This window comes from Microtus pennsylvanicus, chromosome 17 (assembly GCF_037038515.1).
Source record: "Microtus pennsylvanicus isolate mMicPen1 chromosome 17, mMicPen1.hap1, whole genome shotgun sequence".
NCBI classification, from domain to species: domain Eukaryota; kingdom Metazoa; phylum Chordata; class Mammalia; order Rodentia; family Cricetidae; genus Microtus; species Microtus pennsylvanicus.
Genome location: NC_134595.1, coordinates 34,587,999 through 34,603,098, shown reverse-complemented (window position 1 = coordinate 34,603,098; position 15,100 = coordinate 34,587,999). Strand labels below are relative to the sequence as shown.

Below are 15,100 nucleotides of genomic sequence, written 5' to 3'. Positions count from 1 at the left end.
TCCTATTCATGGAAAGTCGTTGCCTCCTCCTGCCTTATATGGTCATTCAGTTGTGTCAGTCACTTGGTTAAGGGTCCACTCTTCAGGAAGTGAGTTCACCTTAAGCCATGCTAAGGAGGTAAGAGGAATAATTAACCCTCTGATGAGTGATAGGTTTCTACCAATGCAAAAGGGCAGATCAAACCAGATTAAAAACAGATAAATATAGGTTCATGGAGTGTTGCTCCCGGGTGGACTCACCTGATGTGGGAGTGATTTCTTATTAATAAAGAAACTGCCTAGACCCATTTGATAGGCCAACCCTTAGGTAGGCGGAGAAAACAGAACAGAATGCTGGGAGAAAGAAGCTGAATCGGAGAGTCGCCATGATTCTCCTACCGGACACAAACGCAGGTTAAGATCTTCCCTGGTAAGACACCTCGTGGTGTTACAGGGATATTAGAAATGGGTTATATCGATATGTAAGAGCTAGCCAATAAGAGGCCAGGCAGTGTTTAAAAGAATACAGTTTCCGTGTAATTATTTCGGGGCATAAAATTGCCGGCGGCCGGGTGCTGGGGACGCAGCCCTGCCTCTCCTAATACAACACTCACCGGTCCCAAAGAATGGGGCCAGAGAAGTCAAGCACCCAGGCTAACACAGGGAGATTTTATAGGTCTTAGGCAAGGGGTGCTGATGTGTCAGCCAAAAGCTGGGACTGTGTCCAAGTACTATCAAACGCTGTGCCCCTGGGCAGGCACTTGGGTGGGATGGTCAGGTCAGAAACGTGGACCTAGGCTTTTGGTGCCATTCCTTTGTTCAGAGTTTTCTCAGTGTGGGTAGGGTTGGGGGAAGTAGGCCAGATGGGGTTTCCTAGCTTGTGCAGGGGTGAGCAGGAGTTCCAACCAAACAATGAGGTCATGGATTTTCCTTCCCAGAATTCCCATGCCCTAGCATAATCACTAGAGTTGCCATGAGATAACTTTTGAGTTTGTCCATCTTTCTGAATCCTGACCCAGAAAGACAAGACCACCATTTTCTTCTCTTCTTTCTTTCAGATGCTAGACAGGGCCTCAGTACGCTTTTTCCTGGCTCTCTGAGGCTTTTGATTTATTTTTCACGCTTTTGCTAATGCTCCCCTCCCTACCACATGGCTGCTTGTCTGCCATGCAGCTGATCCCCACGCTGGCTTACCTTTCACGGCATACCTTTTTCTCTTGCATGACCCCTGTTTGCTATTTGTGGTGGTTTGAATTAAGAATGGCTTCCATAGGCTCATATGTTTGAGAGCTTAGTCATCAGGGAGTGGAACTATTTGGGAGGGATTGAGAAGTGTGGCCTTGTTGGAAGAAGTATGTCACTGAGGGGTGGGCTTTGAGGTTTCAAAAGCCCATGCCAGTCTCCTTGTCTCTTTCTTCCTGCTTCCTGCGGAACAGGATATAGGACCTTTACCTCCTTCCTCAGTATCATGTCTGCCTCCCTGCCACCATGCTCCCCACCATGACGATGATGAACGAGACCTCTAAAACTACTAGCTATCCCTAATTAAATGTTTTCCTTAATAAGAGTTGCTATGATCATGGTGTCTCTTCGCAGTAATAGAACACTAAGACAATATTTAAACCTAAACCTTGTACTAGGACCTCAACTGTGGACCAGTGGGTCCACTAGACCCCTTTGTTTCTCTATCCTAATGTAGCCACATTGAATAAATCTTTCTCTGCTTTTCATTTTTAAAGATTTATTTGATTATTATACGTACAATGTTCTGCTTTCATGTATGCCTGCAGGCCAGAAGAGGGCACGAGACTTCATTACAGATGGTTGTGAGCCACTATGTGGTTGCTGGGAATTGAACTCAGGACCTCTGGAAGAGCAGCCAGTGCTCTTAACTGCTGAGCCATCTCTCCAGCTTCATTTTTACTTCACTTCTTTAATTGACTTACTGAGGGGTGTCTTCTCTTGATGACTTTGCTAACAAAGTTTCCCCAAAGCCTCAAGTATAAAAGTCTCCTTGACTACTTGTGTGACTGTTGGGAGGTGGTGGAAACATTAGGAGGTGAAGCAGCACAGAAAATGTTATGCCACTGAGCTGCACACTTGACAGGGATACTAGGGCTAGGCAAGATGGTCCATTAGGTAAAGGCACTTGCTGCTAAGACTAAGGTCCTGAGTTCCATCCCTGAGGTTCACATGATGGAAGCAAAGAACCAACTTGGCCATCCATCTCTCCTTTGACCTCCACCCATGAGCTCCACCTTCCATTGTGCATACAAAATAAAGAGATAAAACGCTTTGTTGTGTTTGCTTTAAAGTCTGGAATTCTGTCTCTTTCCCCCCTTCATTTTCCTTACCTCTTTTTTTTCTTCCCATCACCTTGAGGTGAACAACTTCCTCTGTTACATGTACCCATTCCAGACACAGAAGTGGCTTGGCCGACCATGAACCAAAGCCTCAAAAAGGGAGCCAACATGAGTGTTTTCTCCTGTAAGTAAGACATTTCGTCACAGCAAATAAAAAGCAGGGTAAGAAATCTGTTAACCCTGGAAAATTCCACAGTTAAAATCACACAGCCATGCAGGAAATCACCCTGCACACGTCCCTATCCCCCACTCCCGTCTCCATCCCTCTACCCCACCCCTATCCTCACCCCTTCCCCAACTCTCACTCCCACCCAATCCCACCCCGTTCCCATCCCTCCGCCCTATCCCCTTATCCCTTCCCCCATCCTTACCCACTATCTCATCCCCCCACTCCAACCTCTATGTCCGGTCCCCACCACACCCCATCCCCCACTGCCTCCTTTACCCCTCCACCCTATCCCCATTCCCTACTCATCCTCCACCTCCAAGCCAGGTAAACACTTAGGAAGTACCTTGGATTCTGAGGGACTTGAGGGTGAGACCTGGAGAGTCTGGTTTGATTTTTGGCCAGAGTGGGAACCAAGACGCATGTGACTTTTGACAGGAAGTGGTAATTCTTACCTTGGGGGACCTCAAGGCCTGAGCTCACCAGCCCTGGAAGCCCGAAGAGTGCTATAGTATGGTTTACTGAAAAAGTCCCCTGAGGGTCTTGTGGTCAGAAGGCTGCACTCCCTGTTGATGTGGCTTCGGTCAGGATGTCTGGAGATGCAGGCTTGGGCCAGGTTGTGTAGACCACGTGAAGTGTTTTTGAAAGAGCCCTAAAGGTCACCAATCTCCATGACTACTTCACACTCCTCTCTTCAATCAACACGATCCCGCACCTCTGGGTCTCTGGGCGCTACAGTCAATGAGTGAGGCGGTGCTGTGAAATGCTGGGGCTCTGCAATCAGCTGAAACCACACCGAGCACGAGCACGTAACAGGATTCCAGCCTGCAGCCGCCCCCTCTAGCCACCAAGGGAGTAGAACAATAACGGAGACCAATCTCCTTTTCTGGGGACTGGAAGCCAAAAGGTGGGGAGATATCTCCAGCCTGTGATGAAATAAGTTTTGGTCACTTTATACCCACTAGCATGGCTACAATCAAGAGGAAAGGAGGGAGGAAGGGAAAGAAAGGAGGGAGAAGAAGGAAGGAAGGAAGGAAGGAAGGAAGGAAGGAAGGAAGGAAGGAAGGAAGGGAAAGAGGGAGGAGAGGGAAGGAGGGAGGGGGAAGGAGGGAGGGAGGGGAGAAGGAGGGAAAGAGGGAGGGAAGGGAGGCAGGCAAGCCAGCACCAGGGAGGGAGGATCAAGAAGATTCAGTATTTCGGGAAAACCCTGCCTCCGTTGAGGGACCATATCACAAAAAGAAAACGTTAGTGAGCAGGCGGAGAAACTGCAGTCCTCATACACTGGCTGCTGGTGTAAAATGAGGAGGCTGATGGGGGAACAGCTAGGAAGGCGTGCTAGAACACATGCTCACCACGTGCAAGGCTCCAGCATTGCTCTCCAGCGTTCTCCACAAGAAGATACGTAAACAGTTACCATAAGATCTAGTCACGTGTTCCTAGGAACAGACAGTGGGGTGTGCGCATTCAGACAGAGATTTGCATCTGAACCTCTGAGCAGCCCTGTTCACAAGACCAGACTAAACTGTGGAAGTTGTCCAGATGTCCGTCAGTTGGCAGATGGACAAACAGGCTACAGAACATCCATATGACAGATATTTAATCCTAAAAAGGAAACCAGTACTGAGCAGTACTAATAAGGGCTAAATCTTGAAGAGAAGCCAGTCGCAAAGGGATTTGTATTGTACAACCTGTGTACAAGAAGCATCCAGAACGGGCAAAGACACAGACAGGAAGCAGTTCCATGGCTGCTGGGGCTGAGGAAGGGGAACTGAGAAGAGATCAATTATCAGGAATGAGGTTTCTCTGTGAATAATACATACACAATCTAGGGAGTGTCCTAAAAGTAAATGAATGTATACTTTAAAGTGGTCAAAATGGTACATTTTATGTTACATGAATCTTACCTCAATTTTTAAAGAGCAAGTACTTTTTCTTTTTAATATATATATTTAAAATACATGTATTATTTTATGTGTATGGATATTTTGCCTGCATGTGTGTTTGTGCACCACATGTGTGTCTGTATCAGAAGATGTCAGATCCTCTGGAACTCCAGTTCCGGTGGGTTGTGAGCTAGTAAAATGTTCTGGGAACAGAACTCACTGCAAGAGTGGTAAGTGTCCTTAACTGCTGAGTCAGGACCCCAGTCTCCAGTCCCATGCACCCCATTGTTTTCTTTGAGATATAGTCTTACCATATAGTCAGAGCTTCTGATCCTCCTGCCTCAGCCTTCCAAGTGCTGGGATTACAGGTGTGAGTCACCACCGGCTGACTAAAAACATGTCCTGTGATAAGCGGAAGACACAGAAGCCAACCGCTCTCTGCTTGTGGCATTTCAAAACCTACCGATGCCAAAATCCCTCCCCGGAAAGGTACCTCCAAAGCTGTGGTTGCCCTAACAGACAGGCAGGAGGGGCCGGATTTAAGATGACGTCGCTCTGACTCTGGACTCCGCCCTTGTACTTTCTCCTAACCTTCAGGGTCAGGAGGACATGCAGGATCCAGAAGGAGCATCATAGTCCCCAAGACCGGCAACAAGGCACGACTACCCAGCTTCGGGAGATTCCACAGGAACCAACCACAGAAGGGTTCCACATGAAGGAGATGCACGCTTTAGCACAAGAAGCAAAGAGAGTGAGCGGTGGGGGCTCTCCGTAGAGTGTCAAGCTTAGAGTAAGCAGCAAAAAAGAAAATACTGAACTTGATATTGAAAAGAGAGCAAATCGGAGTGTGGAGGTGTGTCAGTTGTGTGAAAAGACGCACACAGACACAAAAAAGAAACTGGCGGGGCGATGAGTCTTGTAGACTCTGTCTCTATTTTATTTCGGAGTCATATATATGTTTAGCATATTCAAAAGCTAAAACTGAACTTCAAAAGGATGGAGTAACACAAACAGACACAAACCAATCTGGTATTATATTGAAGTGAAAAACCACACAAAACCAGGAATCAATTGAAGTACTCTGATTGCACACAATGGGTTTGTTCTGAGAATATCTGGTCTCTAGAAGATTTACTGATAGTGGTCTTATCATCCTGAAACTCTTTTCTGCACGATATTGTATAAGACAAACACGCACACACATATGTTCTTTACTGGAAAAGAATAAAGCACACTAGCCATCGGTAAAAGTTAAAGGAAAACCCGCAATGTTACATGTGAGATGGAGAAACCGGTTTGAACTCATGATTAGCGACAGAATTATTACTGAGTTCTGTCCACTGAAGAGCATAGTAGCTCTGACAGGCCAGTAACCATGGCATAGGTACCACTAAGTCCTATACACCTTACCACTACAGAAACCAGGGCTCCTTGAAACAGTGGCTGATTCTAGGTTTGGGGCTAACATGCATGTGACAAGCTTGAAATGCCAGGTCTGATCAGAAAGCAAAACAGGGCTCAAATGTAAATGTGATCTTGCCAAACAGATTCAGGAGCTGACCTCAGGATGCTCAAAAGTGGAGGCAATCTGAACATCAAAATGAACAAGAATAGCCAGGCACTACACACATGCCTGATACTTTCAGAGGCAAGATGAGATCAAAGTTCCAGATGGTTCTGAACTGCCACATGGGTTCTGGGAACTGACCCCAGGCCTTCTGCAAGAGCAGCAAGTGCTCTTAGCCACCAAGCCATCTCCCCAGCTCCCGGGTTATTATTTCAAGTTTGAATTCTTGCAGAAACAAAATAACCAACTAGATGTAAAAGGAATGAAATCTTTAAAATATCATTCTGTAGCCCCGGCATTTTCTCCAGGCAAGCATCATCAGTTACAGACAGGGTGAATCTGGCACCCCACTGACCCTCTCGCCATGTGAAGAACCCACCAATTATTGCTTCCACACAGAATGGGGTGAGGCTTGGTGATCAAGTTCGTATCCGCAGCATATCTGATATTATTCGATCTCAATCTGAGGCGGTGAGTGACTACCACAGATGTTCCAAATGCTAAGCCCAAATTCTGCACCAATAACCGTGTTACTAAAGACATGTCTACACCTAGCGGACTTTTCCCAAAAGGAAATGTCACAAAAACAAACAAGAAGCAGTCATGATAAAAAGGCAAGGAAGGATCTAGATTAAAGACAAAATGACTAAACATCACACGTGAATCTTGATTGCATCCTGGGCATGGTTTAAAAAAAAAAATGATCCGGCTGTAAAAAGGCATCGGGAGAATTCTTCAGGGCCCCAAATGCAGATCGTGTGCTGTGTGCTGCTACGACTTCCATCAAAGCATTGTGGTTTCGTGGCAGGATGACCTTATTAGGAGATGTTGATATATTTGGACAGGAGGTATCAAGATGTCAGCAGTTTGCTTGCAGATTGTTCAGCAAAATAAAAGTATTTGGAGAGAGAGAGGGAGGAGGGGCGGGCAATATGTTAACATTAGTTGCAGGATTAGTAAGTCCTTGTACTCGCTTCAAATCTATAGGCTTGGATTTTCAGAACTAGAAGTGCTGGGGAGAGGAGGATGGCAAAGCACACAGAGAATGCTGTCATCCAGCAAGCAGCCAGACCCAAGGCTCCTGCCGCAACAGAGGTTAGACTGACTCTCTCAATGACAGGAGCCTGATCCTCCTTTTGAAGTTGTCCTGAAAGGGTGAAAGTTTTCCATTCGGCTTCCTTGAACCTCTTCCCACCCCTACCTTCAATTCAGCACCTTGCAAAATCCCTAACCCATGTGTACACTGACCCCACCCCCTGTGTACACTGTGTGCTGGTTTTTTGGGGTTTTTTTTTTTTTTTGCTTGTTTTGTTTTGTTTTTGTTTGTCGAGACCGAGATTCTCTGTTTAACTGCCCTGGCTGTCCTGAGACTCACTTTGTAGACCAGACTGGCCGCGAACTCACAGAGATCAGAGATCTGCCTGCCTCTTCCCTGCACCACCACCTCCCAGCAGCACTGTGTTTAGGGAACTGGAAAACACCCCTGGCAGACAGCGCAGGGTGGGGATCTCTGCACCAAGACGTGGTTCAGGGTCTCTGAAGCCTAGGGTGGGGGGTGGGGGCGTCCCAGATCAGTGCTCTTGTCTTAGAACATCTGTTCCTATGTGGCCCCTGGACTCTGCAAAGAAAGCCTCCGCTTGATACCGCCGCTGTGGCTCCAAACGGCACCCGGGGCTGGGAGATGCTATGGGGGGAAAGGCATACGCTCTGTGGGCCTGATGGCTTTGAGTTCACTCCTGCAACTCACATGAAGGTAGAAGGAGAGGCCCTGTTCTATAAAAGTGTCCTCTGGCCTGCACGTGTACACAATGGCGCACCTGCACACACACCAGCACTATACTTTAAAACTTAAGATAGCATTCATTTGCCTGTTTATTCAATTACCTGACCAGTCTTCTTCCAGCAGCACCAGCAATGCCTAGGCAGTTTGAAACACTGGGGAGAACAAGCGACCATGGTCTCTGCCCTCACAGAACTGTGACGCAACAGGGCGGGCAACGGAGGGCCTATCAGGGACGGTGAGGGGAGGAGCCGTTCGAACTGACGTTTGAGTGACGTTTAAGCGGGGCTCTGGTTTGAATATGACTTTTGTGTGTCCGAAGGCTGATGTGTCGGAAGCTTGGGTTTCAACGTGGCGGGACTGGAGATGATGTGGCCTTCCCTAGCCTTTTCTAGGTAGGGCCTTGTGGAAGACCCATCATGGGAGAGTCAGCCTTAGGAGGATTTCATGTCGTTCATGTGGGGTTAAGTCCTGCAAGAGCCAAAGGTTAGCAGAGAGCAAGGTCTGGCTTCTGAATTTCCCTCTTGCGCGTGAGTCCAGCGTGATGCCGTCAACCATGCCGTGATGTAGCCAGAGTGTGCTCCCTCATCAGGGCGGGTACATACTGGTGCTACCCTCTGCAATCTACAGAACTGTGAAATAAATAAACCTACTCCCTTTAATAAGTACCTCAGCCTCAGTACCTTGCAGCAAGAAAGAAATGAAAACAAGCAGGGAATATAATTTCCAGGTGTGTGTGTGGGGGGCGCGTTGGGGCAGATTTGGGAAATGATAAGGAAACCATCAAGAGACACTCTCAGGGCTCCTTCTTATAAAATCGACCAGATGGTGGTAACCTTCATTGGAAAGTTCTAGAGAGGTATGTAGAGGAAGTGGGGCAGGAGGCAGGAGGAACAAATGTCTATGCGGGCCACTGAATACTCACTGGAGAGAGGCCCACACTTTTTTTCTTTTCTTTTCTTTTTTTTTTTTTTTTTTTTTTTTTTTGGTTTTTCGAGGCAGAGTTTCTCTGTAGCATTTTGGAGCCTGTCCTGGAACTAGCTCTTGTAAACCAGGCTGGCTTCGAACTCACAGAGATCTGCCTGCCTGTGCCTCCCAAGTGCTGGGATTAATCGTGCGCCACCGCCGCCCAGCTGAGGCACACTCTTTGCTTGGGTATGTGAACTGTTTATAGATCAGTGGCCACAAAAGCTATGTAAGGCAGGGGCTTGTGCTTTTAAGATTTATTAATTTGTGTGTATGGGTGTTTTGTCTCCATACCAGAAGAGGAAATCGGAATTCATGGGGTCTACAGTTGTAAGTGGTTGTGAGCTGCCACGCACATGTTGGGAATTGAACTCAGGACCTCTAGAAAAACAGTTGATACTCTTAACCACTGAGCCATCTCTCCAGTCCCCAGGAGCTTGTCTTGTTCCTCTTCTAGAAATGACTGCTCTTCTCAGGAAGATATGCTCAGAGTGATCTCAGTTCGGAACTCTTCCTGGTCATAAGGGAATTCTGGCAGGACAGGGCTCTGCTAGTTCTCCCCCCAAAGCAGGGTGTGTGTGGAGCAGGATGTGAATGAGCAGCTCAGGAACACACACACACACACTCACACACTCACACATGTGGGTACATACGCAACCAGACATGATTCTTTGTGGATTTGCTACTCCAAAGGTGTCTGTCAGCCCTGCGGAGGTTCCAGTTCACACCACTCACTCATAATTGACCAAGGAGAAGAAATTCCAGGATCCATACTGGAGGATGGAATCCTCCTTCCAACCACCAATCCTATTACTCCAAAACCAAGAAATTCTTGGTGCAAGAATGTGTTGCATGGAAAAGGCAGCAGTGGTATGGAGTCTCTCCTCCAGGTGGATACCTCAAGGGAGTGAGGAAACGGGCATACGTGGAAGAAAGGCCTGGGGGTGTGGAACAAGCCCCCCACGAATCCGACATGAACGGGAGGTACTTACTCCCTAGGGCTCCTGCAGCACAAGGTCACAAACTTGGTAAAACAACAAAAGCTTCCAACTCTGATAACCAGGACCTCAAAATGGAGCAGTCAGCAGGGCCACACTCCCTCAGGGACATGAGAACAACCTGGTCTTGCCTCCTCCAACCGATGGCTTCTGGTGGCCTTGGCTTGTGACTGTAGCATTCTAATCTCTGCCTCTGCCTCCATCTCTTGCTCTGTGTGTCTTCCCTGAGCATCTTTAGAAGGGACACATCTCATTGAATTGGGGGATTCTTCCAGACAGTGGTCCTATGAATCATTTCCTCTCGAGGTCCTGATATTTGCACAGGACCCTGTTTCTAAAGAAGGTCTCCTTCCCAGGAATTATAGTTTGGCCATGAGACCTTGTTAATAAGCCATTAGGGGCGGGAGGCAGTGGTTAAACTCGCTTGCTTTCTGACTTGGTGACGGCATCTTGTGGTGAAGACCACTCATTCTGGAACTACACTGAGAAACCCACCCCTGCCACAGGTTCTCACCACTAGAGAAAACTAAAAGCATTCTGGGAAATGCGGGTGCACTCCATCTATGCAAATGGTCCTCTCTTCGATGGCTGTTCCCACACCTCCTGCACTTAAGTTCTTTGCTCACTAACCCAGAACTGGAATGTCTCCCCTTTTGTGGAATTTATGGCTTCTGGCATTGGTATTACTTGCCTGACCAGCACCAGTCTTATGCAAATGATTCTTTGGCAATAAATCCTGAGCTGCCATGTGATGGGTTTTGCACACTTTGGACCTGTTCTGTCCCTGGTGCCTAGAAGTGGGGGAGTCACAAAAGTCAGTACATGAAGCTAAAATGCCTGTGACCTAAATCATTCTGTAAACCAAAGGAGCCGAGACCTCTGTGCTCCAGACCAAAACCCACTAGCCACCTCACATTGAAAATAAGGCTCCCATGCCCTGAGCAGGTCTGGCTTGAAATACGGGAAGAGGTAAGAGAGAAATGTGCCAAAGAGATCTATTTTCTTCCTCCACACCCAGATACTGCAGTTAGCTTTCCCACATTGAGGGAATTCAGAGCATGCCATGTTTATGGATGAGCCAAGGTAGGCCCAGCCCCTCAAGGACAGAAGGAAAACCCTTTGCGACTGCTTAAGAGCAGGGCAGGTGCTGGGTTCAAGTCCCTGGGTGAAGAGGGGGACAGGAGGTAATGTCTACTTCTATGGTCTTACTATTCCAAGGGATTCATTCAGAGACCGTTCAATCCCTTTCTGCAAAAGGAATTACTGGTGAAAAATTAACAGGGAGCTAAATCACCTCTTTGTCTTTCTGTGTCTTCCTTGCTTCCGGACTGAGGCTCTCCCCTGACTGGTTCTATCTAAAAGGTCCCAAGAATAGGGCTCTTGGCCCATTGTCCTCCCAAACATATGGATTCTTTCACTCTGAGGATTCCCGGATCTACTCCATAATATCCCAACCCCGCATCCTCCCATCTCCCCACTACCCCCATCCTCATCTCCCACAACCCTCATAGCCCTTCCCTACTACCCAAGAAGCCCAGTACTGTAGTCTGTGCCCGAGGTTAGGGACGGATCTCCCCCAGCACCTGGCCTCTCCCTCTCTGCCGGTATCCCTTCCCTAAGACAGGAGGAATAACAGCTGTGAACTGGGAGACCTCTGCCTGCTGGATCAATTAAAAGCATTCACCGAACATCTCTTACTCAGGACAGCTAGGCCGAAGGGATGAACGGGCACAAAATCGAGCTGCATACGAAAGTAAGTTACAATGCCCTTGTCCTTCCATACCCATTCCGTGGCTCTCTCCCTTCTATCTTGTCTCGCTCCCCTGGTGCCTCCCAGAAGGCAAGAATCACCATCCCTTCAATCTTTGGAGTCAGCTGAGAGTTGAGGGTTCCAGGACTGGAACTGAGTCCCCAGAGGGATTAAACTGAAGAGGAACTCCGAGGGATGGGACGCCCGGGCAATGGGCTAATCCCTACCTAGATCCGACACTGGGCACTGCTTCAGCCAGAGCGGTCCTGAGGCTTTGAAAAGGAAAACATGGCAGGACAAACTTTGAAGAAAGCCCAAACTTTGCACACAGCTCTTCCGGCATCTGTACTGCCCCTGGGGACTCCCCAGGGCCACCTAGATCAAAGAGCAGGCGACAATGCATCTAGTCCCCGACCTGCAACCATGCAGCGCCCCCTGGTGGTGGTGGTTTCTCTGCCAGAGCCCCGGCCACGGCCAGGAAGCAGGCAAGGCTTTTCTTTTCCCTAACTGGGCAGAGGACGTACCTCTAATTCCTCCTATACAAGACAGAACTCGAGGTCCTTTCTCTTTTCTTTTTTTTGAAAGTAATGTGCTTCATATTGCCCTAGAAATACATACAATTTCTGTATTATGTATATTATTAAAGTATAATACATTAATTTCTTCAAAACACAGGCAAATGGAAAGAAAAATCTCATATCAATTTGCCAAATAAAGATTCAGGGCATTTATGGATTTAAGATCTATAAAGAATAATTGCATGGGGAAATTATTTATAACTGATTCAAAACTCATATTTAGGTGCCTTTTGTGTATTTGCTAAGTCTGACAACTCTGTACCCTTCACATAGTTTTCCCTTTCCATTATGGAGGGTTCATAAGGCAAACTGTTCAGGGACTTAATTGTCCTACTTAGCAGCTTGCCAGAAACATCTTTCCCTGCCACCAGGGTGTAATAAGCTGGACTTTTAGATATCTGGAGACTGGAGTCTCCCAAACCCTTCTTCTATCCCCAGCCCAAGAGTCCTTCCTGTTCCTTCCCTGGCTTAACCTGTCTGTGCCGCTCCTGGGGGCGCACCAACCTCAATTCTACAGCACAGCTAAGCCCAGGTGGGGCTATCCTCAGCCCAATGCCTCAGTCTCAAGGCTCAAACCGTGGATCTAACCCCTCCCCTTCGGACCCCTCAGTCACCAGCACCGTCATCTTGTATGCTGCCTGGAACTGCTCAGTTAAGCCTTTTAATTGTGACACAGTGGAATGGTAACCATGGTGATCATTGTGTCAGGCTGTCTCTTCCCTCACAAGGTCGGAAAACTCATACCTATCAGAATCTCTGTCATATTTTTATGGGGTGTGCTCAAAGTGCTTATATATGACAAGCATTCAAAAACCTCATGATAAAAATATACCCAAGAAAAAAGTCTCCCGTATCTGGGGTTTGGGAAGAGGGGTAGGGGGCAAAAGTGAGAGTTTTGGGTATCCGTGGAGAGAACGAGGACTTTGGGTCAGACATACTGGACTCGAGTCCTTGCTTTGCCATTTTCTGGTTAGATGACTTTGTGTATGATAGGCCATAACCACACTGGCTAAGCCAGTGCATCTTTGCCATCGTCCAGGTCTGGTTTAATCTGGTGGTTAAACTTAACCCTGAACTTCAGCCCTCTCTAGAGGCTGGAGAGAACCCATTTCAGCAGTTAAGAGCAGTGACTTCTCTTGCAGAGGACCCAGGTTCATTTCCCAGCTACACCTAACAGTTCACAAACCCCCTGCCACTCTAGTTCCAGGGGATCCAGTGCCCTCTTCTGGACTCCACAAGCACTGCACACATATGGTGCACATACAGATGAGCAGCTATACCCATACACATTAATACAACGTTTTTAGTTAAAGACAATTCTTTCTCAAGTTAAATGTCATATGTGATGCCCAATATGCCCATTAAGTACCAGGCAAATGTCTCAAATATGATCAAGACCTCTCACTCCCAAGGGTGGAGTTGGTGCTTAACCAGTCAAGAGGAGGTTTTATTTCCCAGTCACAGTTGCTCATGCAAGATGAACAGAAATGATGCATCCACCTTGAGCTGTCTTCCTCTCCTTCTTTTCCAATCCTTCTGCTATCCAGGAGCTAGGGGCACCTTGGACCAGCAGTCCTGAAGGCAGGAAAGAAGGTCCACCATTGAGTGTGGCAAAGGGCCTATATCACTGACAGATGAAATAAATGGATATTACTTCTAAGCCCTGTGTTTTTGGATCTCTCCACTACACCAACTTAAATGCAACCAAGGGTTTTAAAGGTGCCAACCATCAAACCCATATTATTTAACACCAGCTGATGCAATGGGGCTCTTGTCTTTAGTACCACTTTTGCCAAAATCTCCTTCTCCCATTAAAGGATGGGGCCTGAGAGCCCTAGGGACCAAATGACTCTCATCTGATCTTCTGCCCACCTCCCAAAGGTCTCATAGGGTCTGGCAGACCCGCCACATCTCTGACCCCCTGCCACACTGTGGCTTCAGTGTGCCACAGGCTGACGAAGGGGAATGCCCCATGACAAGCCTGTATAAGGAACTTCTGATAGCTCCAATTGAAGTTGACCTGATGAGCATCTGTAGAGGGGACAGAGATGTTCAAATCTAGAGCGCCTGAGACCACTGCTCCTTCCCTAAGTGATTTGCCCCAATGTAGGCCATCTTCATATACAACTGGATTAGAAAGCGAAAATGGAAACCTAGGTGAGGCTTCCTGCTGCCATGGTAACCTCAGTCTCCCCTCACGCTCAGGACTTCATCAGCTCCCTAGAAAAAGGCCAGCTGTGGTGGTACCTTTCAGATTTGCTCAGTTAAACAGAAGGGTCTTGGAGTCTGGCTGGAGTGTAGCTGAGTCTCCAGGATGGGAGCAAACATCACCACTGTCTAGTCTGGCTCAGCCAAGGCAGGTCATTCTGGCTTTGCCTAGACTTGCCCTCTAGGACTTTGGACTTTTTAGTGGGATTTCAGCTCTGGGTTTTATAACTATGAGCTTTGATTATATATATATAGTAAATATACATATGTATAATTTCCCGATACAAGGGTTCTCTGTAAAACAAACCTGGCTGTTCTGGGACTCATTTTGTAGACCAGGCTGACCTCGAACTCATGGAGATCCGCCTGAGTGCTGGGATTAAAGGCATGCAACATCACCGCCTGGCTTGTTTTTGCTTTTATATTTAAAAAAAATTTCAAGGCTCATTTTTACAAGAAAATTAACAAAAGGAACAAATTACTCCACTACTAGAATCCGAGTCTCTGTGGTTGTGTCCTGTGAAGACCACATCTGGTCCGCAGCCACTGTTTTTAAAGTGTCTTCCTTTTACGTGGAGGCTTTAGCGAGTCCATCCTTCTGCCTGCAAAGATGTGCCTGTTGAATTCACCTCACACACACACACACACACACACACACACACGACCCCAAGGTCAGTGTGTGTGTTATCCCAGCATCCAACATCAGTTTCCCCATGTTTAGAAGATTAGTGGGTTAGAGGCCCTTGGTTGCCTGCGGCAGGAGGTTGTAAGACCGAGGGGTATTGTGACATGCTCCAAGGAAAGGCCGTTTTTTTTTTATTTGGCCAACAGAAGTCCCAGCCCATTGGGGCAAGGGAGCCGG

At 47.5% G+C, this 15,100-nt stretch overlaps 1 protein-coding gene across 2 annotated transcripts in view; it reads right to left on the bottom strand.

Moving 5' to 3' along the window:
* Gpr55 (G protein-coupled receptor 55) overlaps positions 1–3,413 on the bottom strand; it is a 65,396-nt gene extending 61,983 nt beyond the window's left edge. Inside the window, exons 1-2 of one of the 2 annotated variants that reach the window (XM_075951664.1) lie at positions 2,964–3,413; positions 2,334–2,464 (exon numbers count right to left, since the gene is read on the bottom strand). In XM_075951664.1, coding sequence (XP_075807779.1) covers positions 2,334–2,352 — 19 coding nt within the window. In that variant the 5' untranslated portion in view covers positions 2,353–2,464; positions 2,964–3,413. Of the gene's footprint in view, positions 1–2,333; positions 2,465–2,854; positions 2,925–2,963 lie in introns of those variants that run through there. The other variant, XM_075951665.1, reaches the window with a different exon arrangement.
* Positions 3,414–15,100: the final 11,687 nt, after the last annotated feature.